The 26,357-nt window shown below is 51.7% G+C and overlaps 8 protein-coding genes and 1 long non-coding RNA gene across 11 annotated transcripts; 6 read left to right on the forward strand and 3 right to left on the reverse strand.

The window, feature by feature from the left end:
- Positions 1–4,484: 4,484 nt before the first annotated feature.
- LOC9646783 (exocyst complex component SEC6) lies at positions 4,485–8,166 on the reverse strand. Of its 2 annotated transcripts, XM_024663818.1 has the most exons (25): positions 8,097–8,166; positions 7,932–8,048; positions 7,735–7,862; positions 7,587–7,677; positions 7,437–7,526; positions 7,291–7,370; positions 7,137–7,229; positions 7,057–7,083; positions 6,902–7,009; positions 6,719–6,848; positions 6,616–6,660; positions 6,505–6,560; positions 6,338–6,446; positions 6,151–6,291; positions 5,917–6,096; positions 5,784–5,867; positions 5,646–5,732; positions 5,554–5,598; positions 5,423–5,501; positions 5,306–5,375; positions 5,169–5,256; positions 5,033–5,122; positions 4,860–4,976; positions 4,744–4,806; positions 4,485–4,692 (listed from the first exon to the last, which is right to left on the reverse strand). In XM_024663818.1, the coding sequence occupies exons 3-25, from the start codon at positions 7,830–7,832 to the stop codon at positions 4,588–4,590; spliced, it is 2,076 nt and encodes a 691-aa protein (XP_024519586.1). In that variant the 5' UTR covers positions 7,833–7,862; positions 7,932–8,048; positions 8,097–8,166; the 3' UTR covers positions 4,485–4,587. The 2 variants fall into 2 exon arrangements, with proteins under 2 accessions (XP_024519586.1, XP_024519585.1); XM_024663817.1 differs by lacking the exon at positions 8,097–8,166 and having other exon boundaries at positions 7,932–8,088.
- A 1,543-nt stretch (positions 8,167–9,709) lies between these two features.
- On the reverse strand, positions 9,710–10,906 carry LOC112342256. 2 transcript variants are annotated; one of them, XR_002990900.1, is made up of 3 exons: positions 10,767–10,906; positions 10,322–10,705; positions 9,710–10,257 (listed from the first exon to the last, which is right to left on the reverse strand). It is a non-coding gene; the product is annotated as an uncharacterized LOC112342256 (long non-coding RNA). The 2 variants fall into 2 exon arrangements; XR_002990899.1 differs by having other exon boundaries at positions 9,710–10,705.
- Positions 10,907–10,913: 7 nt separating this feature from the next.
- LOC9646784 (exocyst complex component SEC15B) lies at positions 10,914–13,504 on the forward strand. Its single transcript, XM_002989997.2, has one exon. The coding sequence runs from the start codon at positions 11,045–11,047 to the stop codon at positions 13,460–13,462; it is 2,418 nt and encodes an 805-aa protein (XP_002990043.1). The 5' UTR covers positions 10,914–11,044; the 3' UTR covers positions 13,463–13,504.
- On the reverse strand, positions 13,409–14,214 carry LOC9646762 (keratinocyte-associated protein 2). Its single transcript, XM_002990017.2, has 4 exons — positions 13,927–14,214; positions 13,815–13,866; positions 13,683–13,749; positions 13,409–13,614 (listed from the first exon to the last, which is right to left on the reverse strand). The coding sequence occupies exons 1-4, from the start codon at positions 14,149–14,151 to the stop codon at positions 13,509–13,511; spliced, it is 450 nt and encodes a 149-aa protein (XP_002990063.2). The 5' UTR covers positions 14,152–14,214; the 3' UTR covers positions 13,409–13,508.
- A 10-nt stretch (positions 14,215–14,224) lies between these two features.
- LOC9646785 (ATPase family AAA domain-containing protein 1-B) lies at positions 14,225–15,864 on the forward strand. The gene is made up of 5 exons (XM_024663820.1): positions 14,225–14,439; positions 14,507–14,807; positions 14,885–15,043; positions 15,109–15,410; positions 15,468–15,864. The coding sequence occupies exons 1-5, from the start codon at positions 14,245–14,247 to the stop codon at positions 15,663–15,665; spliced, it is 1,155 nt and encodes a 384-aa protein (XP_024519588.1). The 5' UTR covers positions 14,225–14,244; the 3' UTR covers positions 15,666–15,864.
- Positions 15,865–15,867: 3 nt separating this feature from the next.
- On the forward strand, positions 15,868–18,119 carry LOC9646763 (actin-interacting protein 1-2). The gene is made up of 6 exons (XM_024663819.1): positions 15,868–16,269; positions 16,340–16,501; positions 16,563–16,752; positions 16,800–17,210; positions 17,264–17,659; positions 17,726–18,119. Exons 1-6 carry the CDS (start codon positions 15,881–15,883, stop codon positions 17,972–17,974), a joined length of 1,797 nt encoding a protein of 598 aa, XP_024519587.1. The 5' UTR covers positions 15,868–15,880; the 3' UTR covers positions 17,975–18,119.
- A 43-nt stretch (positions 18,120–18,162) lies between these two features.
- On the forward strand, positions 18,163–19,927 carry LOC9646767 (phosphoribulokinase, chloroplastic). The gene is made up of 5 exons (XM_002990000.2): positions 18,163–18,940; positions 19,008–19,092; positions 19,139–19,223; positions 19,279–19,523; positions 19,582–19,927. The coding sequence occupies exons 1-5, from the start codon at positions 18,318–18,320 to the stop codon at positions 19,840–19,842; spliced, it is 1,299 nt and encodes a 432-aa protein (XP_002990046.1). The 5' UTR covers positions 18,163–18,317; the 3' UTR covers positions 19,843–19,927.
- Positions 19,928–19,939: 12 nt separating this feature from the next.
- On the forward strand, positions 19,940–21,234 carry LOC9646768 (sorbitol dehydrogenase). The gene is made up of 3 exons (XM_024663821.1): positions 19,940–20,128; positions 20,183–20,419; positions 20,474–21,234. The coding sequence occupies exons 1-3, from the start codon at positions 19,970–19,972 to the stop codon at positions 21,152–21,154; spliced, it is 1,077 nt and encodes a 358-aa protein (XP_024519589.1). The 5' UTR covers positions 19,940–19,969; the 3' UTR covers positions 21,155–21,234.
- Positions 21,235–21,314: 80 nt separating this feature from the next.
- Positions 21,315–24,923, forward strand: LOC9646769 (beta-adaptin-like protein B). The gene is made up of 14 exons (XM_024663816.1): positions 21,315–21,420; positions 21,505–21,702; positions 21,750–21,863; positions 21,927–22,177; positions 22,265–22,400; positions 22,443–22,622; positions 22,676–22,768; positions 22,825–23,036; positions 23,089–23,152; positions 23,231–23,410; positions 23,462–23,554; positions 23,622–23,971; positions 24,030–24,420; positions 24,484–24,923. Exons 1-14 carry the CDS (start codon positions 21,334–21,336, stop codon positions 24,787–24,789), a joined length of 2,655 nt encoding a protein of 884 aa, XP_024519584.1. The 5' UTR covers positions 21,315–21,333; the 3' UTR covers positions 24,790–24,923.
- The last annotated feature ends 1,434 nt before the right edge of the window (positions 24,924–26,357 follow it).

Genomic DNA, 26,357 nt, shown 5'->3' on the forward strand with positions numbered 1-26,357 from the left:
CTAGTGAACATCCTTCGGACTTGGCAAAAAAGAGTCTTTGCTATGGAACTGAAGGGATACCTCAAAAATGGAGGTAGCAATCCTGTGTTGCTGAGTGCAACAATGAAGGATAGGAGCAAAAGATGAGTGGCCAAGATAGGGCCATGGAATCCCTTGGAAGGAATCCAAGTGACGAAGTTAAGTGAAGAACACTAATGTGTTGAACGCTAACAAGTTGCAGGAAAGGAAGTGTGTTTCCAAGGATGGATTCCGAATTGCTCCGATTTGGCGAAAGTGGAAGCTCCAAGGGAGGGAGCGGTAAGGTAGCGAAATGATAGGGCCATGGGCAGCCCTAGCACAAAGTATGATAAATGGAACTTAGTGCCCAAGGTGGCACGAAATAGAAGAGAGGATGATGGTGCCCTCAAGTAATGAACTTCCTAGGATGGGGAAGTGGAGTTGCACAATCTGTGCAATGCAAGGTGTTGGAGACACCTAGGAAATTGACTTCCAAAAAGTCAAAAGAGTAAAAGTTCCAAGGTGCAAACGTTCAATAGATGGAAATTGAGACTACTCGAGGAGTAGTGGGATTGACTTAGAGAAGGGTCTCTAAGAGGTTTAGCGAGAACTAAACCAATAAAAGGCGAGAACCACTACATGTGGTCCAATCAGTCTCTAAGTTGGAGAGACTACCCTCCTTAGAGGATAGGCAAGGCATGGTGAGCCTTTGGTGTCAAACCATTGAGGAATATGCAAAAGGCATGGCGAGCCTTCAATGTCAAACCATAGACAAATATTGGCTGAGTGCCAAGGATGGAAATGGTGACACATGCGGGTGTTACTTTACAAAATGGTTTACCATTCGATGAGGACATCGAACTTCGTCTATGGGTGGTGGAGTTGTGAGACACAAAATCCGTAGGCCCCAAAGTAGAGCCGGAAAGGGTGCCACGTGGTAGTGCCTGAAGCGAGAGCCAAACGAGCGTAACACGTTTGGACCAAAAGCTCCGACTTGAAAAGTCAAGAGCGGGAGTGGAACTCCCAACGAAGTGCTCGAGGAACGAGCACGAAGCGAGCAAAAAGCGAGGCTCCAAAAAGGGACCCAAAAGGACCAACACATGACACGTGGAAGTGTCCGAGATGGACCCGAGTTGGAGTCCGAAGTGGAGTCCGAGATGGACCCGAGATGGAGTCCGAGATGGAGTCCGAGATAGAGTCCGAGGTGGACCTAAGATGGACCCGAAATGGAGTCCGAGATGGAGTCCGAGATGGAGTCCGAGGTGGACCCGAGATGGACCCGAAATGGAGTCCGAGATGGAGTCCGAGATGGACCAGAGATGGAGTCCGAGATGGACCCAAGATGGACCCGAAATGGAGTCCGAGATGGAGTCCGAGATGGAGTCCGAGGTGGACCCGAGATGGACCCGAAATGGAGTCCGAGATGGAGTCCGAGATGGACCCGAGATGGAGTCCGAGATGGACCCGAGATGGAGTCCGAGATGGACCCGAAATGGAGTCCAAGATGGACCCGAGATGGAGTCCGAGATGGAGTCCGAGATGGAGTCCGAAGTCGAGACCGAGACCGGGACCGAGACCGAGACTGAGACCGAGACCGAGACCGAGATCGGGACCGAGAACAAGACCGAGGCCGAGGCCGAGACCGAGCCCGAGCCCGAGTCCGAGTCCGAGTCCGAGTCCGAGTCCGAGTCCGAGTCCGAGTCCGAGTTCGAGTCTGAGAGGGTGAAAGCCCAAAGCGTTCGTCTCCCAGACCCTGGGGGGTTTGGTGAGCTCCAAAAGTATAGTAGGGGGAGGACTGCAGTGGAGCCAGTTTGGCCAGGAAAGGCCAGTTTGGCCCAGGAAGGCCGGACCCAGTGTTGGGTGATGAGCTGCCCACTGGGAAGTCCAAGACTAGAGTGAACACGAACCGACAAGCGGGGTAGCTTGGTGAAGTGTTCAAGAGCCGGCTCTAGTTCCCCCGGGAGATCGACTGGCCGATGCTCCCAGTCCAAGTGTGGGTGGCACTACCTACTTGGATACCTGTCGTGGCTCAACGGAACCTCGCTCTAAGCCCATGGCTAGAGCACCTAAAGGCGAAAGGTGGGGAGAGTACCCATGAGGCTTGCGTAAGGCCACGGTGTTCCGAAATGTTGTCCCAAAGTCCCAAACGGTGAAAGGGAAGAGGAGTAGGCCTCTAATGCAGTGACCAAGGATACGGTCACATGGTGAGGAAGTCCCAGAGGACCGGGGGACTTAGTGGTCGAGCCTGTGGGCCTCGATCCAGTGGCAGTGTCGGCAAACACGGCCAGGGGCAGAAAGGGACTTAGTGGGGACGGACAGAGGGATATTGGGGAAGGCTATTCCCCTTGTCGGTGGGCATCCTAAGGATGCTAAAGAGTGGATCTGAGATGACCACTCACGGATGAGTTACCTAGTCTTGGAGAGCCAAGACTGTGATGCATGTGGTATTGGACTACCAGTGTGGCAAAGGTAATTAGGCATGGCCTTAGCGTAACAGGCTGCTATGTCAGTGGTACCTTTGAGTGTCGGTCGTGGGATCGGACACATGGAGCACTTGGACCAAGTGCAAATGTTGAGTGGCATGGATGCCATTCTCGGGGCTAGCAAGTCCCAAGTCCTGAATTGGACTTATGGAGGTTGTGATTGAGACTCCTCCAAGTGGTCGGAGGTGTGGTTAAGTGACTAAAGTAGAATGGAAAATTTAGTCGCTTACAATCGACTGGCCGATGCTCCCAGTCCAAGTGTGGGTGGCACTAACTACTTGGATACCTGGTGTGGCTTAACGGAACCTCACTCTAAGCCCATGGCTAGAGCACCGAAAGGCGGAAGGCGGGAAGAGTACCCATGAGGCCCGTGTAGGGCCACGGTGTTCCGAATGTTGTCCTGAAGGCCCAGACTATAGAAAGGAAGAGGAGTAGTCCTCTGGTGTAGTGACCAAGGATACAGTCGAGTGGTGAGGAAGTCCTAGAGGACAATGAGATTTAGTGGTCAGGCCTGTGGTCCTCGATCCAGTGGCAGTGTTGGCAAACACGGCCATGGGCAGAAAGGGACTTGGTGAAGACCGGAAAAGGGATATTAGGGAAGGCTATTCCCCATGTCTGGGGGCATCCTAAGGATGCTAAGGAGTGGATCTGGAATGATCACTCTTGGACAGATGGCCCAGTCCTTGAGAGATGGGACTGTGATGCAGGTGGTGTTAGACCTCTGGTGTGACCAAGGTAAAGGGGCATGGCCTTAGCGTAACGGGTTGATATGTCAGTGGTACCTTGGGGTGTCAGTCGAATCGGACACGTGGAGCACTTGGATCAAGTGCAAAGGTTGAGTGGCGGGGATGCCATTCTCGGGGCTAGCAAGCCCAAGTCTGAAATAGGACTTATGAAAGTTGTGAGTGAAACTCCTCCAAGTGGTTGGAGGTGTGGTTAAGTGACTAAAGTAGAATGGAAAATTTAGTCGCTTACAACATGTTACGCTTGTTTAGCTTTCGCTTTGGCCACCACCATATGGTGCCCTTTTGGCTCCACTTTGGGGCTTAAGGATTTGTGTCTCACACGTTATAAATCCCAAATCTTGTGTATACATCTTTTGATTCAGAACCTTTAGAACAAACATTGTGAGGCTATCAAAGTGCAAAAGGAAAATTTTTCACTTACACTTTATTATGAATAATAATTTTCTTATCAATTTTTTTACCTATAACAATTTTTTATATAAAATAAAACTTAATTTTTTTATATACTCTCAAGTAAAGCTGATATAAAATTTTGTGATATACAATATAAAAAATATTAATCTTAATAAAATAAAGTTTGTATATATACTACAGTATTAAAATTCACCAAAATAAAGGTTCTGAAAAATGATTAAAAACTTATATAAAAAGTTTATATGTATAAGAAATAACAAATTAAATATAAAAATATATAGAGTAGTAATTGTATTTGCGATTTTTTTTAAATTCAATGCTGCAAATGTAGAGTATTTGAGAAAATGATTAGAAGTTTCTAAATATAAAAATAATAGATAATTTAAAATAAATTATAATTATATAAATTTTACAAGTTTAGAAACTATATTAAATATTGTGATTATCATAAAAATAAAAAATAATGAAGATAAATTTGTATATATAAAGGAAACAATTATACTCCTAGAAGATTATGTAGAAGTTATACCATTAATAATTATATAAATAATTACTGAGATAATAAGTTATTTTAAATGTGATTGAAAGGAAGATTATTATGTAAATAAAAATAAGTGTAAAATATTTAATATTTAATTTTTTTAAATAAATATAATATATACATAATATTTTTTGGTTTTATAATGATAATAGTGCCTGTTATTAATCTAAACAAAAGAAACATTAATAAATAAAAATAATCTAAAATGTTATATTAATATATTAATATAACATTAATATTAATATCTATCACATGTTTACCATCTTTTTATATCTACTGGCATCAATGGGAATTATATGCTCATTGGATTTGAACTTGGGTTATATCAGATTAGCATTTAAACCCTAAAAACCGGAATCTTATCTTGAACTTTAACCATTTTTAACTTTTAGGTTATTTTTGGGTTTCACTTTTTCCGCTGGAGGCAACTCAATTTACTGAAAAGCCCGACTTTTACTCCATCCCCTGATGCGACTGCTTTCGAATAAATGTCCTTGCAACTCTGGAAAACCTGTATAGACAGATTAATATAGAGAGATTAACCAGATGACCAGTCTTTTACCTCTCGGACATCCTTCCTTGGAATACCTTCCCGCAGTGCTAATATTTTCTCTACCACCTCCGGCTGCCAGAAATATCAAACAGGATGAAGGCCCTTGGGTTGTGAACAGTACTTACAGGACAATCAGGATGGTTCTGTAACATATTGGTGTAAGCCAGTGTGAATGCTTCCAAACTCTCAGCAGATGCAAGGTCCCGAAATTCAGCTAGCGGTTGGACTCGTTTGGCTGCCTTCTACATAAGGATGAAGACGTTCGTCATAACAAGGTATATTGCAATATCTAGCTTACAGCGGGGCTGATATATTCTCTGAAAAAATCGGCAAGAATCTCCTCGTCTACTTTCATCCTTTCAAGCATGTCTTCTTTGATGTAGTTTCTCTGCAACACAGATGCGATTTGAGCTTTTTAAGGAAAAGAAGCAAACCTGTGTAAGGAGATGATCCACGTATATGACAATTGTCTCCTCTAGACAAGCCTCGGCAAACCTTCGAAACGATCTGTCCTCAATATACCTGCAAAACGCACATTGAAAGTCGGGTAGCTCGGTTAATCGTGTCTCACATCTTTACATCCCCAAAGTAATCGCCAAATGTTGCAACCAGGTACTCGGTCACAAGTCCTTCATGCCAATCTGCACAGACACGGATGTAAATCTACAATGTTGAACGGACTAGCAACCTTTCTGATAAAGTTTGACAAGTAGCTCCTTTACTCCAGGATCTTCAAAAATCACCCTCACGGTTTGTTGGACGGCTTCCTACGAGAATGCACTTTGTCATCGCCTCATTCTACATCACCTCCCTCCTCACCTTGGCCACCTCAAGAAACCCTTTACATGTGTCTTCAAAATTGACCTGACATGGTAAAACTGAGAGAAAGTGGAAGATAGATGAACTTTTACCTGTTCCGCATAGTATGGAGCAAGTGACTCCATAATATTGCCGCTCAATTCCAAGGAGAGATCGTGACAACGAATGTTGTTATTAACCTTGAACGAAGGATGGTGGTTGAAGAGGGAAAGAAAAATGGAGTCTTTTACCATCGCACAAATGGCCTCAAGGCCGATTTCCGCCGCCGGCTCCTCAAGTCGATGCCGTTCTGCAGCCTGAAAATCGCCCATCACCTGACCAAGTACAGCATTAACAGTTGCCTGAAACGTGCTGAATGCAAACCTGTATAACGGCGAGAGCAATACGGTAAAGCATTACATCTGTGCTGTTTTCCTGGACATTCTGAACCTGCTCCCCAAGTATCCTGAACAAATCCACAGCAGCTGGGGTCCATAGCTTTCCTTGATCTGTTTTCTTCGGCGGCTGCACTTTATCCGCCTCCAGGATGTTGGTGTACCATTTCTGATACAGCACGTAAGCATGAAACAAGAGCACGCAAGGTGGTACATTTCTTACCTGCATTGTTGATTGCATGCGATCCACATAGACATTCATTAGCGGGTCCATGGCTCCACTCTCTGCACATACTTGTGCTAAACTCTCGTCCACCCCCAAGTTTAGCAACTGCTCTTGATATTGTACAACCCAGCTGGTTACCTGCAGAAGTGCAAAGTCACTCGAAACCTCCACTCTATATACCGACCTTGAGAATGTCGATATTGGACAGGTCACTTGCACGGTCAGCCAAGGCCCTCAGCATCTGGATGAAGCGCTCAGTATACAGCTGCACCATCAGCAGGAAGATCTCATAGCTGTAAGTTGCAGCAGCAAAGTCTCAGCACTTGAAAATGCACGCAGCCTAGACTGTACCGAGGAGGAAAGCACGGGGCCACAAAGTCATACACGTCCGGCAGCTCCCCGCCGATCTGCACAACGAGTTTATCGCCGCGTAACAACAAGCTGAGAGGCAGAGAGGCTCACCGCATTCGCTTCATCCAATGCAGCGCTTAGCTCTTCCTTGACAAGCTGGTCACAAAGTTATCGTTTAAGCAGCAGCTCGCATTACACTACGCGGAGAGCATACCTTGGTAAGGAGCGTATGGAACCTGTCCTCCACGGACTTGCGTATCTCGTCATAGCAGCGATCTTTGTACCCCTTGCCGTTTTTAGGTGGTTGGTCAGGCTCGGACGCCACCCCGGACGCCACCGCGGACCTTGAAACAACCATTAGCCAAACTTGGTCACGAGTTCTCGGGAACAGCGTTACTTTCGAGCGGCCCTGGTGTTGGATATGAGTGCCACCGGTCCAGCTCCCTCGGCTTCAGCAGCTTCTTCGGCATGCTGCTGATCCAGCACCTCCTGCATCTCCACTACCCTGCCAACACAAGTGAGTGAGTGAGAGAAATGACAATGGGGGCGAACCTGAGCGCACGAACGAGTGTCTGTGGGCTGCATGCAACGAAAAACATGGTGACACTGTCCGCACAGAAGCTAGAATGAACCTCTTTCGAGACAGCTGGTAGAAGTTCCTTATGTGATCCCAAAGCATTTGCTCAAACTTGTCCCGCGTCCTATTGACATCCTCAAAGTAGTCCCTGGAGAGGCACAACGTGAGAGAGACAATGTAACGAGGAGAGGAAACAATGTGTGGCTGACCGCAGTTTCTTGGCTTCCTCCTTTCTGGAAGATGCTGTCGCCAGTGCAAATCGCTTCTTGCCTTCGAGGGCCGTCAGGCTCTGTATAGTCAGAAAGAAATGCCGGCAATGTTAGCAGCGAGTGTATAGGAAGTGAAAGTTTCATGCCTCGAAAGTCGTCACGAGTTCCTTGTCGTCGTTGAGCGATGCTCTGGCTTCCGCAGCCTCGACTGAAATGGACATCATCCCCTCCACGTCCTGCGAGCAAAACGTTCCGTGGGAGGAGCCTTTCTTTGTGTGGAGGAAGAATACACACACCTTGAGCGTTGTGTTGAGATTGTTGCGGACGTTGCTAAGGAGCTTGATAAGATCGTGGTGCTCGATGAGCGTCTGGCATTCCTGGCACAGCCTGCGTCGCGCATGCGTGTATCACTTTTCTAGCTTTGAACTGGATCGTGTTTCTTACTTGTCAATAACGAGGAAATTGTCAGCTAGGCGAGCTATGGCGGCCTCCGAGGCGGTGAGCGCATCGATCCCGGCCTTGGCCTGCTCAACCTGTGCCATGACACTCGCACTGAGCTGCGCGTCATTCGCCTGGAGGGATCCGACCGAAGGAATGGAGCGTGGATTTAGGCGCAGGAGTGGAAGTGTAACGAAGCCTACCTGCTGGCGCAAGGAGTAGTCAGTGCGGAGGATAGCGATGGAAGCGAGTGAGTCGGGATATGGCAGGAGCTTGGCAACCTCCCGCACGGCCGCCTCTTTGGCCTCCACTCCGAGCTCCTGCCACATTGCTACCTTAGGTCATTCGTTTGCTCAAGAGAGAAATACCTAGCACTCGACGACGCTGCCAGCCGCGCCACATCCGAGCTCTACCCGGCGCTCAAGGATTCCGTGGCGCGGGACATCGGGCAGCCCTAGCCGCTGGGGTGGCGACGGTGGCGGAGTCATCGAGCTACGTGCTGCTTGGACGCGAGTGGACTGGCCGCTCACTTTCGTGCCTACTATCTTGACAACCCTCCAGCTCCAGTCGGACCTCCGCGCCTTCCTCCACTCGCTATTCGCCCAGATGGCAGGCTTCTTCATCAGGGTGTAGCAGCAGATGAGGTGGATCACATACGGCCACTGGACAGCAGGTGAGAGTCGAGGCTCTGAATTGAGGTTCCAAACTTGGGCCCTTGTCGCAAAGGCCAGTTTTTGATTTGGAACAAGAACAGTAACAGCTGCAGAATCAGTAGCATCCTCATTCCTTGCAGCTGGAGGAATTGGACCACTTCTGGCATTGTGGAGCATGGCATAGCTTGCCTTTGTCCATCTCCACCACAAGTGGAAGTCACAAGCAACAACACTCTATGATCTTGAGCTGGATCCAGCCTTGACAGCTTCCACCTCCTTGAGGTGTATGATGAACCCATACTATGTGGTTTATGCTTACTCCAGTTATCTTTGATTCAACAACTGGAATTTGGAGTGTGAAGTCTCTTTATGTTCCTCCTGGAAGCAGTTATCCTCCTAATCCTTCTATGGGTTATGGTGGTGGCCTGGATATAGTGCACTAACAGGTGGGTTTCTTCGTCTTGTATTCTTGTGGTGGCTAATCAGGTGTTTAAAATATGATTTAGTGTAAGTTATATACGAGACGGTTAAAAGCCCATTACCACTAAGAATATGTCGGATGGGGTATGTTCCGTCAACAAACCCATTTTAACCATCTTTAACGGGAGGCAGGCACATGAAGTGACACGTGGCATATTTTTTGTATTAGTTGTTTGTGCCACATAAGCAATAATAGAAGCTCTCCACGGGTAACAGCGTGCCTGTGGATAACACCTAACTTCACTAGTTTAAATCCTCACAGGGACCTGAACCTTAGTATCAGAGTATTAGGGACTGTGAGAATTTAATCCTAATAGGACCATATCATGCTGAATAAGTGGGAGAAGCCGGTAGCGTTTCAATATATCGGGAAGGTTTTGAAGAGGAAGTTGAGACCACAACCTGCATCTGATTCATATGAAAGGTCCACTCATTCTTGGCTATCTACCTGTGTAGAATGGGGTTGCTCAATCATAAGAGAGAGTAGGGAGTGTAGGAGGCTTGTTTCAATTGGTCTTATGCCTCCAGATGGGCACTAACAGACCCCAAAAACATGTATTATTCAGTTAAAGGGACAATTAACACTTGTGAGGCACACACTAGATGTGGAGGAAGATGCATATCTAAAACCAAAGAGACATGGGAAAAGCTGAATCAAGTGCTGGATGCTTATTTGTGGAACCATGGCGACAGGAGCACCTCTTCCAGAATTGTTGTCATCACCTCATATCTGTGTGCATTCATATGCTCTGCAACACGTTAGTGGCCATCGTTATTTGGGAGTTTGTGCGAGATTTGTGGATGTCGTACCTCTGTCAAGGAAGATCGGCTATGGTTGACATCAAATATTGCGACAGGAAATGGTTTGAGTTTTTATAAGAATGATATTGAACACAGGAAGAAGTAAACCCTCCAGTCTATAGAATAACCACCTGTTTTCCTAGAGTAATCAGCTGCTCAATCGCAGTAGGCCTGAGCCAGCATCCGATTCTCCTCTCCCGCAGTAGCATAGCCAGCGCCTTCCATCTCCCTGCGTAAGGCCGCAAACGAGATCTTATCGATAGGCGGCAGTTCTACTCTGGCGAGTCCTTGGCAAGTAGCGCGGTGCTTAACTCATCCACCCCCAAGTTTAGCAACTGCTCTTGATATTGTATACCTGTTTAGAAGTTACTCGAAAGCTCCACAATGTACACCGACCTTGAGGATGTGGTCACTTGCACGGTCAGCCAGGGCCCTCAGCATCTGGATGAAGCACCCCGTATATAGCTGCACCATCACCAGGAAGATCTCATAGCTGTAAGTTGCAGCAGCAAAGTCTCAGCACTTGAAAATGCACGCAACCTAGACTGTACCACGGGGCCACAAAGTCATACACATCCGGCAGCTCCCCGCCGATCTGCACAGCGGGTTTATATCTGCGTCAGAACAAGCTGAGAGGCAGAGAGGCAGAGAGGCTCAACGCATTCGCTTCATCCCATGCAGCGCTTGGCTCTTCCTTGACAAGCTGGTCACAAAGTTCTGGAAGATGCTGTCGCCAGTGCAAATCCCTTCGAGGGCCATCTAAGTTAGGAAGAAATGCCGGCAAAGTTAGCAGCGAGTGTATAGGAAGTGAGAGTTTCATGCCTCCAAAGTCGTCACGAGTTCCTTGTCGTCATTGAGCGATGCTCTGGCTTCCGCAGCCTCGACTGAAATGGACATCATCCCCTCCACGTCCTGCGAGCAAAACGTACCGTGGGAGGAGCCTTTCTTTGAGTGGAAGAAGGATACACACACATTGAGCGTTGTGTTGAGATTGTTGCGGACGTTGCTGAGGAGCTTGATGAGATCGTGGTGCTCGATGATTCCTGGCACAGTCGGGCATGCACGTATCACTTTCCTCTTCGAACTGGAGATCGTCTTTCTTACTTGTCAATGAGTCAGCGAGGGAGCTATGGCGGCCTCCGAGGCTGTGAGCCCATCAACCTGTGCAATGACACTCGCACCGCACTGAGCTGCGCGTCATTCGCCTAGAGCGTGGATTTGCTTCGTTTGCTGCAACGAAGCAAACGTACCTGCTGGCGCAAGGAGCAGGATGGCGATGGAAGCGAATAGGGCAGGAGCTTCCCGCACAGGCGCCTCTTTGGCCTCCACCCCGAGCTCCTGCCACATTGTTACCTTTAGGTCATTCACAGGTAGGTAGCGAGATGGCCGTGGCCAAGAGGGGAGGAGGAGGAGGAGGAGGAGCGGCGGCGGCGGCAGGGCAAGAGGACGAATCCACGACGCTGGCATCTGCGATTGGCAATGGTGAGGATCTGGGCACTTTGATCCGCGCGGCATTCGAGATTGGACGGCCGGAGGCCCTGCTCCAGCAGCTCAAGGGCTTCGTCAAGAGCAAGGAGGGCGAGATCGAGGAGCTGTGCCGGGTGCACTACGAGGAGTTTATCCGCGCGGTGGACGAGCTGCGCAACGTGCTCGTCGACGCCGAGGAGCTCAAGAAGCGCCTCGCCGACGACAATGCGCAGATGCAAGAGGTGGGGAGATCGCTGCTGAGCTGCCTCGAGGAGCTCATCCAGTGGCACGCCACCCGTGCCAACGTGGCGGCCGCGGTGGAGGCGCTCCTCCACTGCAGCGGCGCCTTGGAGGCGTGCAGCCGCGTCAACTCTCACGTCGAGCGCGACGAGCTCTACCCGGCGCTCAAGGCAGTGGACTGCGTGGAGCGCGACTACTTGCAGCAGCGCAAGATGCCCGCCACCGCGCTGGCCAGCGCGCTGGAGCAGCACATCCCGCGCTTCCGGGGCTACGTGGAAAAGAAGGTGAGCGCCGAGTTTAGCGACTGGCTGGTGGACATCCGCGGGGTGGCACGGGACATCGGGCAGCTGTCCATGGGTGCCGCCTCAAGCGCTCGGCAGCGGGAGGAGGAGATGCGGGGGCGGCAGCGGCAGGCCGAGGAGCAGAGCCGCTGGGGTGGTGGCGGCGGAGGTGACCAGGAGCTGCAGTCGTCGTGCTACGTGCTGCTGGTGGACGCGAGTGGCGAGGAAGAGGAGGAAGCCGAGGTGGCCAAGCGCTTACAACTGACGCCCGTGTACCGTGCGCACTACATCCACGAGTGCCTGGGCCTGGGCGCTCACTTCCGTGCCTACTATCTTGACAACCGGCGTCTCCAGCTCCAGTCTGACCTCCATCTCCCGCCGGGGCCCTTCCTCGAGTGCCACCAGTCGCTCTTTGCCCAGATGGCGGGCTTCTTCATCGTTGAGGAGCGGGTGGCGCGCACCGCCGGCGGCCTGGTGGATGCCTTGGCGGTGGAGTCGCTGTGGGACACGGCGGTGACGCGCATGGCGTCGCTGGTGGAGGAGCAGCTGATGCGAATGCCAGGGGCCAACCACATTCTGCTGGTGGTGGACAACGCCAGCCTGCTGGCGGCGACACTGCGCGGCTATGGCTACAACGTGGCGCCGCTGCTCGAGGCGCTGGACCGGTGCCGCGAGCGCTACCACGAGCTGCTGCTGGCGGAGCGGCGGGCCTCGGTGCACGACGTCCTCGCCAACGACAAGTTCGAACAGATGCTGCTGCGCAAGGAGTACGAGTATGGTATGCACGTAACCGCGTTTGGACTGCAGGCCAGCGACGCCACCCCGGCGTTCCCGTACGTGGCGCCCTTCTCCGCCAGCGTCCCCAACCTGTGCCGCATCGTTCGCTCCTTCACGGACGACTCGGTCAGCTTCCTGTCACACGCCGGCGGCGCGACCGACTACTACGACGCGGTCCGCCAGTACACGGACCGACTGCTGTCGACGAGCGTGGCGGAGGCGCTGCTCCGCCTGGTACGCAGCCCGACGCTGGGCATGTCCCAGGCCATGCAGCTGGCCGCCAACCTCACCGTGCTGGAGCGCGCATGCGACTTCTTCGCGGCGCACATTGCTCGCAGCTGCGGCGTGCCGCCGCGCCTGGCCGCCCCGCTGCAGTCGCGGGCGGTGCTCCGCAGCTCCCAGGCGGCGGCGCAGGAGCGGATGCTGGAGCTTGTCAACTCCAAGATCGACGACTTCATGCTGCTGACGGCGCACATCGACTGGACGCCCGACGACGCGCCCGACCACGGCAACGCCTACCTCAACGAGGTGCTCATCTACCTGGAGACGCTCACGCCCAGCGCGCAGGCCATCCTGCCTCCGCACGCCTTCGACCGCTGGATCCGCGGAGTCCTCACGCACGTGTCCGACTGCATCGTCGCCACCTTTGTGTCGGACGACGTGCGCCGCTTCAACGTGCACTCGGTCATGGGCGTCGACGCCGACCTGCGGGTGCTCGAGTCGTTTGCGCACGAGCGCTTCGTCTCCACGCCGCAGCTGCAGGGGCTGGGTGGCGGCGCCGATCTCAAGAGCTGCCTGGCGGAGGCGAGGCAGCTCGTCAACCTGCTGCTGTCCAACCAGCCCGACCTCTTCCTCAACCCCGTGATCCGGGAGAGGAGCTACCCGGCGCTCGACTTCAAGAAGGTGATGGTGGTGGCGGAGAAGTACAAGGACCTGCCGGATCGCCTCTTCCGCGGTGTTGTTGGAGGGAGTAAGCCGGTAAGCAAGAGGAAGGCATTTGAGACGCTGGTGAAGCGGCTCAAGGAGTTTGTATAACAACCAAGAAGAAAAAACCGAGATACCGATTGCTACCCGGCAGTAGTCAGTGAACTTTCTTCTTCGTGTCCGGCCCCGTCACCGCGGCCTGCTGCTGTGCCGTCAAGGACACCTTGTTCACTTCGTACACGAAGAGGAGCGAGAAGATGAAGCTGCGTTGAGAGGGAGCGGAGTGAGCAATCTCTTTCTCTTTAGAGACAAGGAGAGGATGGCTCCTTACCATGTGGTGATGCACACTCTATGTACCGCCCCGGCAGCAACGCAAGCGATGAGCTCCGCCGCAAGCACTGCACGCACACACCGCAAGAGTTTCAGCCTTTCCTCCACACCAAAACCTTCGTTTTCTACTCACCAGCACCCCATCCGGTTCGGCTGCCCAGTAACTCCTGGAGGTTGCCAATCATCTGCAGGGAGAGATCGGGGAGATCGCAATCAGCCTACACGCGAAACCACTCGAGACTCACAGTGAGCGCGAGGAGGAAGAGGAGCGAGCTGATGAATCCGCCCAGGATGGTGTAGAGCTCCGACGACGCCAGCGTCTTCTTGTTCATCTGCTGCAAGGACAGCGTGACAACAAAGACGAGAAATGCGTAGAGCATCGAATTGGGCGGGCTGGTGCCGCTGCTGCGCTTGCTCTTGCCCTTGTGATCTCCGGCCGGAGCGGCGGCGGCACCAGTGGCGGCAGCCATCGCGCGGTGAGAGAGAAGAGAGGAATATTGACTTGTGCCCTACCTATACTTTTTACCTAGGGCATTGCTTGCTCGCTGCTGGGAGCGAGGGACATGGGAGGGCGCGACACATCTCTAGGGCAAGAGCTCTTCCTCTACGCCGTCAGCGCCGCCTTGAGCTGCCTGGTCCTCTTCGTTGGGGTGCGCCATCTCGACCCAAATCGCTACCAGGCCAAGAAAGCCGCCGAGCGCAAGAAGGAGATTGCCAAGCGCCTGGGCCGCTCACTGGTGCAAACCAACAGCTATGAGGTACTACTCCCTGTTTCCCTGCATTGCTTGCTTGCTCCTAGTGAAATCGCGAGTGTCTCAACTCTAGGACATGATCGCCTGTGATGTGATCAACCCCGAGGACATTGACGTAACCTTCGACTCCATTGGCGGCCTCGAGGACGTCAAGAGCTCGCTGTTCGAGCTCGTCATCCTCCCTCTCCAGCGCCCGGAGCTGTTTGCTCATGGCAAGCTGCTGGGACCTCAGAAGGGAGTGCTGCTCTACGGGCCTCCCGGCACCGGCAAGACGTTGCTGGCCAAGGCGATTGCCAAGGAGTCGCGAGCCGTCTTCATCAACGTCCGGATTGCCACTCTCATGTCCAAGTGGTTCGGAGACGCTCAGAAGCTCGGTAAACCTCTCCTCCTCTCCTCGCTTTCTTCGGCTGCTTGCCGCCAACCGCGTTTCACTTGACTCTTGTTGGTGCAGTCACCGCCGTCTTCTCTCTCGCGTACAAGCTGCAGCCATCCATCATTTTCATCGACGAGGTTGACAGCTTTCTGGGGCAGAGGCGTGCGACGGAGCACGAATCCATGACTCACATGAAGACGGAGTTCATGGCACTCTGGGACGGCTTCACAACTGACCGTAAGTATGCCGTGGTTGGAAGCCGAAACGGATGAAGAAGCTCCTGAGCTGTGTTGTGTGTGCAGAGAGTGCCAGGGTCATGGTTCTCGCCGCCACCAACAGGCCATGGGAGCTCGACGAAGCCATCCTCCGCCGGCTTCCCCGCGCGTTCGAGGTGGGCATGCCGGATGCGAGGCAGCGTGCCAGCATTCTGCGGGTCATTCTCAAAGATGAGGCGGTGGAGGACGAGGTGAACATCGACTATCTGGCGAGCCTGACCGAGAACTACAGTGGCTCCGACTTGACGGAGCTGTGCAAGCAGGCCGCCTATCTTCCCATAAGGGACCTGCTGGAGAAGGAGAAGAACGGGCACTCGAGCGAGCAACAGGTGACTGAGCTCTCCTCCCATAGCTTGATTGATCTCATCTGTGTGGATTGGTGGCAGACGGCCAGGCCTCTCAAGCAGAGCGACTTCGAGACGGTGCTGCAAAACGCTCGCAGTTCCAAGGACGCTGCGTACGACTACCAAAACCGGCGGCAGTTTGAGCAGCAGCAGCAGCCGCAGGAGGTGTCCATCACTGACGTTCTGCAGCTCTTGGCGGCGTTTGGTGCCGCTGGCAACAGCCGAGGCCGTTCCAGCTGAACAAACAAGGCCATAAATTCTTCCGGCTTTTTCACATTTTGGCGAGAGCGAGAGCGTGGAAGAGGCGATACAGGTATTACGTCGATGCCTTGGCTTGCTTCTGGCATGGGCGCAGACAAGAAACGGCACTTAGGTAGCTATAGCCGCGCTTGTACCGTTTGTACGTGTAAAATCGATGCAAACCATGCCCTAAGTTAAAGAGTACAGCGAGCGAGATGAGCTTGGCGGAGGTGTACGCTTGTATGCCCAGTGTGGAGCGTGGGCGGGGAATTCTCGTGGATGGCGATGCCAGATCGAGCTGGATCATCTACTGCAATGGTCGCAGCGTCGTGATTCGCAGCCTGGTGCAGCCCCTGCTCGTGGATGTCTACTGCCAGCACGCGTACCCGGTGAGTGTGGCCAGGATCTCGCCGAACGCGCAATGGATAGCCTCGGCGGACGTGTCCGGCATTGTCAGGATCTGGGGCGCCACCGGGGATCACATACTCAGGCACGAGTACACCGCTCTCTCGGGGCGCATCGATGACTTGCAATGGTCACACGATGGCCAGCGCATTGTTGTGTGCGGCGACGGCAAAGGGAAGTCATTCGTCCGAGCGTTCAGGTGAGTGCCGTGGCTGGCTGGGCTTTGTTTCTGGATGGGATGGATTCCTACAACCATGATGTCTCTATAGCTGGGACACGGGCACCAGCATTGGAGACTTCGAGGGCAGCTCCAAGCGCGTCTTGAGCTGCGCATTCAAGCCCACGCGGCCGTTCCGGATCGCCACCGGCGGGGAAGACTTCGTTGTCAACTTCTACGAGGGTCCGCCTTTCAAGTTCACTGCCTCTCACAGGTATGGTTTCGTTTCTCTGCTTTTCGTTTGCGGCACGTTGATACGAGCTTTGCCAACCAAGAGATCATACCAACTTCGTCAACTGTGTGCGCTTTGCTCCCGACGGCACCAAGTTCGTCACGGCTGGATCCGACAAGAAGCTCATCGTGTTCGACGGGAAGACGGGTAGCAGAACTGGCCTCGTCTCGTCCTCGTCCGATGGGCATACAGGCAGCATTTACGCTGTGAGCTGGAACGCAAGCAGCAGCCAAGTAAGACTACCTCGGTGCCGTGTTACCTCTCTAAGTCTTTTGCCCAGGTGGTGACAGTATCCGCGGACAAAACCGCTAAGCTGTGGAGCATAGCGGGAGATGGATCCGGCGGGAGCCTGGAGGCAACTTTCTGCTCGTCAGACGTGCAACTCGGCTGTCTTTGGCTCAACGATTCCATCGTCACCTTCTCCCTGGATGGCAGGATGAACGTTTTGTCAGCAACCGGAGACCTGACGGCACCAGACAAGGTGCTCTCCGGACACTCCAAGAGCATCACGGCTGTTTCCGCATCGGGCACGGACATTTACTCGAGCAGCTACGACGGGGTCATTGTCAAGTGGAGACTTGGAGAGGGCTTTGTAGCTCGCCTCGACGGCAATGGCTTCTCCTCCAGTGTCTCCGGCTTGAGAGCTGTTGCTGGGAGTGAGGATACATTTGTGGCATGCGGGCAAACCAAGGTATGGTATGCCACCTTTACTCGGTACTCTAACCGAGCTTTTGGATCTCACAGCTCTCAAGAATTGTGGGAGGGACCGAGAGCACGATTGATCTGGGAGCAGCTTGCGTCGGGTTCTCGATTGCTCCCTGCAGAGATGGTGAGGTGGTGCTGGCCTGCACAGAGCAAGAGCTGATCCTGCTCAGAGACTTTGCTGTCGTCTCCCGGCTATCACTTCGTTTTACAGCTACTGCTGTTGCAGTCTCCCCAGACGCGAAAGCTGCCGTAGTTGGGGACAAAGATGGCAAGCTGCACCTGTTCTCGCTCGGTGAGGACGGACTGCACCAGGAAGCCTTGCTCGAACGTCATCGTGCATCTGTCACGGCACTCGAGTTCTCCCCGGATGGCACGATGTTCGCTTCGGGTGATCAAAACCGGGAAGCTTTTGTGTGGGACGCAGTCAAGAGAGAGGTACCTCCCTTTGCATTTTGCTTTCTCTACTTTACTCACAAGTCTGCGGTTGATGTTCCACTGCAGGTCAAGCTGAAAAACATGCTCTATCACACCACGAGCATCCAGTGCATTGCGTGGGCTGTGGACAGCTCCAAGGTTGCGACTGGGGGTGTAGACGGTTGCATCTATGTTTACTACGTGGACCGGCCTGCTTCAGCGCGGATATCTATCAGAGGAGCTCATCCGGGCGGTGTGAGCGGCCTGGCCTTCGCAGACGTTAGCGAGCTTGTTAGTGGCGGGCAAGATGCATTTCTCCGGGTGTGGAAGTCCTAGAGCTTGTTGTGTTTGTGTTTGTGTTTGTGTTTCTGGCTTTAAGTTGACACCATGATTGCTCAAAATGGTGGTTTTCTAAAGCCATGGCCGCCATGGAACTATGGAACTAGAGTTACGTGATAATCCAATCATTCATTCGTGGGCATGAGGACGTGGCAGGCCATCTGCTGAGCACCACACAATCTTCCCTCCACTGCTGAGAGAGGAGGGGCTTGGCTTAGTGCACGCTTGCTCGGGCCTAGCTTCGCCACCAGGGGCCATCGCTGCCCTCTGCGCTCGACGCACTGTGGCTTGATTACTCGCTTACACTCCGCATTGGAGTGTTTTGTTTGATCGATCGACCATGGCAGCGGCTTGCAGCAGCAGCGGCAGCAGCAGCCGAATTGGGTGGTTCCAGGCTAGCTCCAGTAGCAGCAACATCGGCATACTGCAGCACCACCCGTGGAGAGGATCGCATGCCTCTTCATTGTTTTCCTTCCCCAAGCTCGGAGCCCGGATTGGCAGCAGCGGCGGCGGCAGTGGCAGCAGCGGCAGCAGCAGCAGCAGGGTGAGAGTCCTGGTTTGTTGTGCGGCTGGTGGCGATGGCAAGACGATTGTGATTGGTCTGGCAGCAGACTCTGGGTGCGGCAAGAGCACATTCATGAGGCGGCTGACGAGCGTGTTTGGGGGAGCAGCGTCGCCTCCTAAAGGTGGGAATCCCGACTCCAACACGCTCATCAGCGACACCACCACGGTCATCTGCCTGGACGACTACCACTCGCTGGACAGGACGGGCAGGAAGGAGAAAGGGGTGACGGCGCTGGATCCGAAGGCCAACAATTTCGATCTTATGTACGAGCAGGTCAAGGCACTCAAGGAAGGCAAAGCTGTCCAGAAGCCCATCTACAACCACGTATCGGGGTTGCTTGACCCTCCGGAACTCATCCAGTCACCCAAGATCCTTGTCATTGAAGGTCTCCACCCCATGTAAGTAAGCTTTAACTTGAAAGACTAAGTTGACGCGCCAACATGACGGTCTTGTTGTGTTTCCAAGGTTCGATTCTAGAGTGAGAGAGCTCCTCGACTTCAGTATATACCTTGATATCAGCGATGCTGTCAAGTTTGCTTGGAAGATCCAGGTGAGTGGGTGCAAACATAAGTCTTTGTATTGAAACTCTTTGGCAGCGAGATATGGCCGAGAGGGGACACAGCCTGGAGAGCATCAAGGCCAGCATTGCTGCCCGCAAGCCCGACTTTGATGCTTACATAGGTGACCAGTTGATTTGCTTTCAAGATATGTATATCAAGCTGCGGTGTTGAAACAGACACACAGAAGCAGTACGCAGACGTGGTGATTCAAGTGCTTCCCACGCAGCTCATTCCAGACGACAACGAAGGCAAAGTCCTTCGCGTTCGGATGATCATGAAAGAGGGCGTTGACAACTTTGAGCCCGTCTACCTGTTTGACGAAGGCTCCACAATCTCGTGGATACCTTGCGGGAGGAAGCTCACGTGTTCTTACCCGGGGATTAAGTTCTTCTACGGCCCAGACATTTACTATGACAACGAGGTGAGTTTGATTGCTCACTGCGCTTTGAACAGTGGCGAACCATTACTGTGCAATGCAGGTGTCAGTGCTGGAGATGGATGGACAGTTTGACAAACTGGACGAGCTCATCTACGTGGAAAGCCACCTGAGCAACATCTCGACCCGCTTCTACGGGGAGATCACGCAGCAAATGCTCAAGCACGCCGACTTCCCGGGCAGCAACAACGGCACGGGCTTGTTCCAGACCATTGTGGGCCTCAAGATCAGAGATGTGTTTGAGCGCATCACCTCCAAGCAAGGCTCCCCCGTTGGGGCGGCAGCAGCCACCTCCAAGGTCTAATTATTGCTGTATCGTATCACGTTATCTTCTTACGATAAAGATGACATAGATAAATATATAATAGACCAGACCCTGTTTCCAAGTGTTTCCAAGTGTTTCCACGTAGAGCGAGAAGAGGGCGGTGATTATGGGCGATGTCCAAGAGCAGGAGAACCTGGGCGCCTGGCTGGTGGCGGCCAACACAATTCGCGTGGAGCCGTTTAAGCTGCCCCCGACTGGCAGCGATGAAGTTAAGGTCCAGATGAAGGCGGTCGGTATCTGTGGCAGCGATGTCCACTACTACCGGGTAAGCTTGATTGTGAACTTGATCTCGTGGATTCCTCATCTTTGCTTGATGTAGCACCTCCGTTGCGCGGATTTCGTGGTGACAGAGCCGATGGTGATCGGGCACGAGTGCGCGGGGCTGGTTGTGGAGGTGGGCAGTAATGTGAAGCATCTCAAGGTTGGGGACCGCGTGGCGCTGGAGCCCGGCGTCTCGTGTAGCCACTGCACACACTGCAAGACCGGCTCCTACAACCTCTGCCCCGAGATGAAGTTCTTCGCCACGCCCCCCATCCATGGATCGCTCGCAAACTACGTAAGTACTCGTGTCTATGGAACTATGGAACTCACTTTGTGATGGAACTCACAGGTGGTCCATCCGGCGGAGCTGTGCTTCAAGCTGCCGGATGGCGTGTCCGTGGAGGAGGGCGCCATGTGTGAGCCGCTGAGCGTGGGTGTCCACGGGTGCCGGAGGGCGGGCATCGTCCCAGGCGTCCGGCTCCTCGTGCTGGGTGCCGGACCCATCGGCCTGGTGACAATGCTGGCGGCCAGAGCCTTCGGCGCCACACGGATTGTGGTCACGGACGTGGACGCGTCTCGCCTGGCGGTGGCTGCGCAGCTGGGAGCGCCGGACGTGAGCACGGTGCTGGTGTCGACCAAGACCGAGGACGTGGAGGCGGAGGTGCGAGAGATCCAGGGCGTGGCGGGGGGAGAGGTGGACGTGGCCATGGACTGCGTGGGGGTGGGCAAGACGATGCTGACGGCGCTGCGAGCGAGCAAGGCGGGGGGCAAGGTGTGCCTCATCGGCATGGGGCACACCGAGATGACGCTGCCGCTCACGGGCGCGGCGGCGGCGCGAGAGGTGGACGTGGTGGGCGTTTTTCGTTACCGCAACACGTACCCGCTGTGCATCCAGCTGCTCGAGTCCAAGCGCATCGATGTCAAGCCGCTCATCACGCACCGCTTTGGATTCTCGCAGCAGGAGGTTGTGGAGGCGTTTGAGACGAGTGCCAAAGGTGGCAGCGCCATCAAGGTCATGTTCAACCTCTAGATCCTCGTAGTAGCTACCCTGTTACATCTATGGTTCTATGGTTCTATCGTTCCCTTGTGAAACGAATTGGGCATTGTGCTCTTGCCGCGCTAGGTAGCGCTTAAGCGAGAGGAGAGAGACAGAATAGAGCCTAGTTTTAGGGCAAGGGCACATTGTTTGGAGGAGGAGGAGGAGAGATCATGAGCGGCCATGACTCCAAGTACTTCACCACCACCAAAAAGGGAGAGATCCACGAGCTCAAGGAGGAGCTCAACTCGCAGTACAAGGTATGCGCGGCGGCGCTTCGACGCGCGCTTCAAAAACCCTCTTCTTAACATTCACTCTCTCGCCCCGCCCGCATTGCCTTCCAGGACAAGAAGAAGGATGCGGTGAAGAAGGTGATTGCTGCAATGACGGTGGGCAAGGACGTGAGCATGCTCTTCACCGATGTCGTCAACTGCATGCAAACCGAGAACCTGGAGCTCAAGAAGCTCGTCTACCTCTACCTCATCAATTACGCCAAGAGCCAGCCGGATCTCGCCATTCTCGCAGTCAACACATTTGTCAAGGTGAGCCCCCCGGATTTGCTGCTCGCTCACACGCTCGTTCCTCGCAGGATTCTCAAGATCCCAACCCCTTGATCCGAGCCCTGGCTGTCCGGACCATGGGCTGCATTAGAGTTGACAAGATCACCGAGTACCTGTGTGATCCACTGCAGAGATGTCTCAAGGTACCACTTTCCTTGCCTTGCTTCCATGTTTCGTCTAAGCTCTTCCATCTTTTCCACTCCCAGGACGACGACCCCTACGTCCGAAAGACAGCCGCTATCTGTGTTGCCAAGCTGCACGATATCAATGCCGAGCTGGTTGAAGACCGAGGCTTTCTGGAAATCCTCAAGGATCTCATCTCCGACAGCAATCCGATGGTGGTTGCCAATGCTGTCGCTGCCCTTGCCGAGATCCAGGAGGGCACCACCAAAATCATCTTCGAGATCACAAACCACACTCTCTTCAAGCTCCTGGCTGCCCTCAACGAATGCACAGAGTGAGTTCAATGGTACAGATGCTCTCCCTCTCTATGGCTTCTCACTGCTAAGCATTGGTTTCTTTTTTCTTTTTTCTTTCGTTCCAGGTGGGGTCAGGTCTTTATCCTAGACGCTCTCTCAAGATACAAAGCCAAGGACGTCCGCGATGCAGAGAACATTGTGGAGAGAGTGACACCGCGCCTCCAGCACGCTAACTGTGCGGTGGTTCTCTCCGCTGTCAAGGTAAAACCAGGCTAGATAACATCTCTGACTTCACGTCCACAGGTTATTCTGCAACAAATGGAGCTTATTACGAGCACTGATGTTGTCCGGAATCTGTGCAAGAAAATGGCACCACCTCTCGTCACGCTTATCTCCGCTGAACCAGAGATTCAATACGTGGCCCTGCGGAACATCAACCTCATTGTGCAGCGCAGGCCGACTATTCTTGCTCATGAAATCAAGGCAAGCTTGACCACCTCGCGCTACTGAATCGTGTTCTCCTCTTTTACCTTCAGGTTTTTTTCTGCAAGTACAACGATCCCATCTATGTGAAAATGGAAAAGCTAGAAATTATGATCAAGCTTGCTTCTGATCGAAATATTGACCAGGTTCGTCCCATTATCGGCGAGAGTTTCTGACGCTAGGAATTTTCGATGTGCCGCAGGTGCTGCTGGAATTTAAAGAATACGCCACGGAAGTTGACGTTGATTTTGTTCGAAAAGCCGTTCGAGCCATAGGTCGATGCGCTATCAAGCTTGAGCGGGCAGCAGAGCGCTGCATTAGCGTCCTCCTCGAGCTCATAAAGCTCAAAGTTAACTATGTCGTGCAGGAAGCGATAGTAGTGATCAAAGACATCTTCCGCCGCTATCCAAACACGTAAGAAAGTCGTTTCTCACGGTTTTGAAAAAATACAATTTCGTGCTTGCAGGTACGAGTCCATAATCGCAACGCTTTGTGAGAACCTGGATAACTTGGATGAACCCGAAGCCAAGGTTTACCTTCGCGTTTCACCTTTACGAAGAGAGAAACGAGATTTTTTTTACCGCCTGGTCCATGATTGTGCACTGCAGGCGTCCATGATCTGGATCATTGGTGAATACGCGGAGCGCATTGACAATGCGGATGAGTTACTCGAAGGTTTCCTCGAGACGTTCCCCGAGGAGACCGCCCAGGTCCAGTTGCAATTGCTGACGGCGACTGTGAAGCTTTTCCTGAAGAAACCAACGGAGGGGCCACAGCAAATGATTCAGGTTGATGTCCGTGCCTTTATTTTATATTTACACTCGCTCCTTCTCCCGCAGGTTGTGCTTAACAATGCAACACAAGAGACGGATAATCCAGACCTTCGCGATCGTGCATACATTTACTGGCGATTGCTTTCCACGGATCCGGAGGTCTGTGTTGACTTTTCTTATAGTTTATTATCAGTTGGTAGCTTGTATGCTTCTTCTGTGCTTGCAGGCAGCCAAGGATGTCGTGCTCGCGGAGAAGCCGACCATTAATGATGACTCGAACATGTTGGAGCCGTCGCTCTTGGATGAATTGCTTTCAAACATTGCTACGTTGGCTTCGGTTTACCACAAGCCTCCGGATTCTTTTGTGAGCCGCGTCCGTGCAACAGTCCAGCGTGACGATGACGAAGAATATGCAGCAGAGAGTCTTGATCCAGAGTCGTCTTCTGCACCAGTCTCGGAGATTACCACCTCCGTGGCTGCGCCAGGAGGTGTCCCAGGGCAGCCTGCTGCTGCTCCTGATCTTCTAGGAGACTTGATGGGTTTGGATGGATCAGCTGATCAACAATCAATGACCAGGTAAGAGTGTGTGAACTGACGTGCTAAGAGAAGTCTTCATTCTTTGTGTTGCTTACAGATCACTGCCAGTTCTGCTTAGTGCGTCCGCGGGCCAGGGCTTGCAAATTAGTGGCAAGCTGGTTCGCAGGAATGGTCAAGTGGTTTACAGCCTGACGTTCGAGAACAGCTCACAGATACCACTGGACGGCTTCATGATACAGTTCAACAAGAACACATTCGGTTTGGCAGCTGCGGCTCCGCTTCAACTGCCACCTTTGGTACCTGGACGATCCGAAAGTGTGGCGCTGCCGATGGTGATGTATCAGAACGTTGCTCCCGGCCCTCCAAACTCCCTTCTCCAAGTTGCTGTTAAGAATAACCAGCAGCCAGTCTGGTATTTCAACGACAAGATCTCTATCGAAGCTTTGTTTGGCGAAGATGGGAAAATGGAACGACAGCACTTTCTGGAGGTACAAGTTTTTTTTCTTAGCGCTTGCGTGCTCTGACTAATAATTCCTTTCAACCTTGCCCAGACTTGGAAGACTATTCCCGACTCACACGAGTTTATCAAGGAGTTACCCAGTGTTTGTGTCAACAGTGTGGAGTCAGCAATCCAGAAGCTGCAAGCCACCAACCTGTTTTTCATTGCACGCAGGGCCCAGAAAGAAACGAGGCAAGAGCTGCTTTACCTGTCCGCCAAAGTTCCCCCCAACATTGTTTTCCTTCTGGAGCTGGCGACCGTGGTTGGGACGGCAGGTGTTAAGTGCGCCGTCAAGACGGTATCCCCGGAGATGGCACCGCTTCTCTTTGATGCACTTGAAGCGCTGTTGAGTACATGAATCTCTACCTCCTTGCAAGCGGCGGCTTCGGAAGGCTCGTACTTCCCATTTTGTTGCTTAGATATATAAAGTATTTGCAGTGTGCGATTTAAGTGTAAACAACAAATTTCAACCTAAGATTCAATGTTTGCTCATTGTCTTTTATCTGTAAAAGGAAACAACAAGGTATTCATCAATGTACATAAAAAATCAACATATTATTAATATCCCTGTATACCGCAAGCACTGATGTGGATCACACATTTATGTGTATTGCCCTAGTGTTTTCTCCAAACTTGAGCAAAAGAGGTGACGACTCCCATGCCCTTTCCAACAACACACCTAAAAGAATTGACTGGATTTACCTGTGCTTGTGACTATTGGCAGAGTGGGGGTAAAATTCGGTGCCACATACATGCCACTACACTAGCACTTTGTAAGCTTTTAAGAATCCAGGTTTAAACCCTAAAAACCGGTAAACCCTAAACCTCAGGTTGGTCATAGGACATAAATCCTTGGAATGTCCCAATAAGCATAATATAAAATTTTGCATCAATATCACGAGGGAAAATGTGGTGAAGTTGAAGGGATTGACAAATTAGCTAATGTAAACTATGAGAAAAAAAAGGTGAATTATTTTCCTCAAATCTTTCTTGCAGTTAATGCAAACATTGATATGTTAATGTATTTTATAAACTTTGTCTGTGGACATCGAGTTTGAATGATGATTAATACCAGAGCTATATATAACATGACATCTGAAGACTTAGTTAAGTATTTGTGTATAAGTGTTGTGGATGCTATTTCAAGTATCAAAAGATATTAATCAGCTAATCCTTTCAAACAATGTCTCTTTATTGCCAAATGGTAAGAGATTGGAATTATTAGTTCCCTTTGTTAGTCCAGTGTAGTAAATTTGCCTTAGTATGTATATTTAACTAGATAAATATAATGTAAGAACTTCTATGTATTTCTTATTAAACATACTTAACCTAGCTTTTAGTTTTATTTATTTTTTGCTATGTTTTGTACTGGTTTGGCAAAAACCTTTGCATATTGAGCTTAATTCTTTAACATTGTTGCATAATAGTTTACCACCCTTACTATTATGCCCTATATGTTAGTCTGGTTTTGGTCCCATGTGCTATTTAGGGCAAGTGAGGTATATCTACAAAATGTAGAGAGTGTCTTGAAAATCATAGTACATCTTAATTCACGAACTAGTATTATTCCATATTTAGTAAGTTTTCAAGCTTGTCTTAGAGATCATGCTTTCATATAAGGGGGGAGGGGTTTTGATTGAGTTTGATTGCAAAATCCATTATAAACATGAGAAGAAGAATATTATGGTATGCTTTAAGTTAAAAAGCAAATTGTGAGACACAAATCCCTAAGTCCTAAAGTGGAGCCCAAAGTGTGTCATATGGTAGTAGCTGAAACAGAAGCCCAACAAACATGACACGTTTGGACTAAAAGCTCCAACTTAGAAAGTCAAGAGCAGGAGTGGAACTCCCAAAGAAGTGCTCAAAAAATGAGCACGAAGCAATTATAAAGTGAAACTTGAAAAGAAGATAAAAGATAACAAGTGT

This window comes from Selaginella moellendorffii, unplaced genomic scaffold, assembly GCF_000143415.4.
Source record: "Selaginella moellendorffii unplaced genomic scaffold, v1.0 SELMOscaffold_103, whole genome shotgun sequence".
NCBI lineage: Eukaryota > Viridiplantae > Streptophyta > Lycopodiopsida > Selaginellales > Selaginellaceae > Selaginella > Selaginella moellendorffii.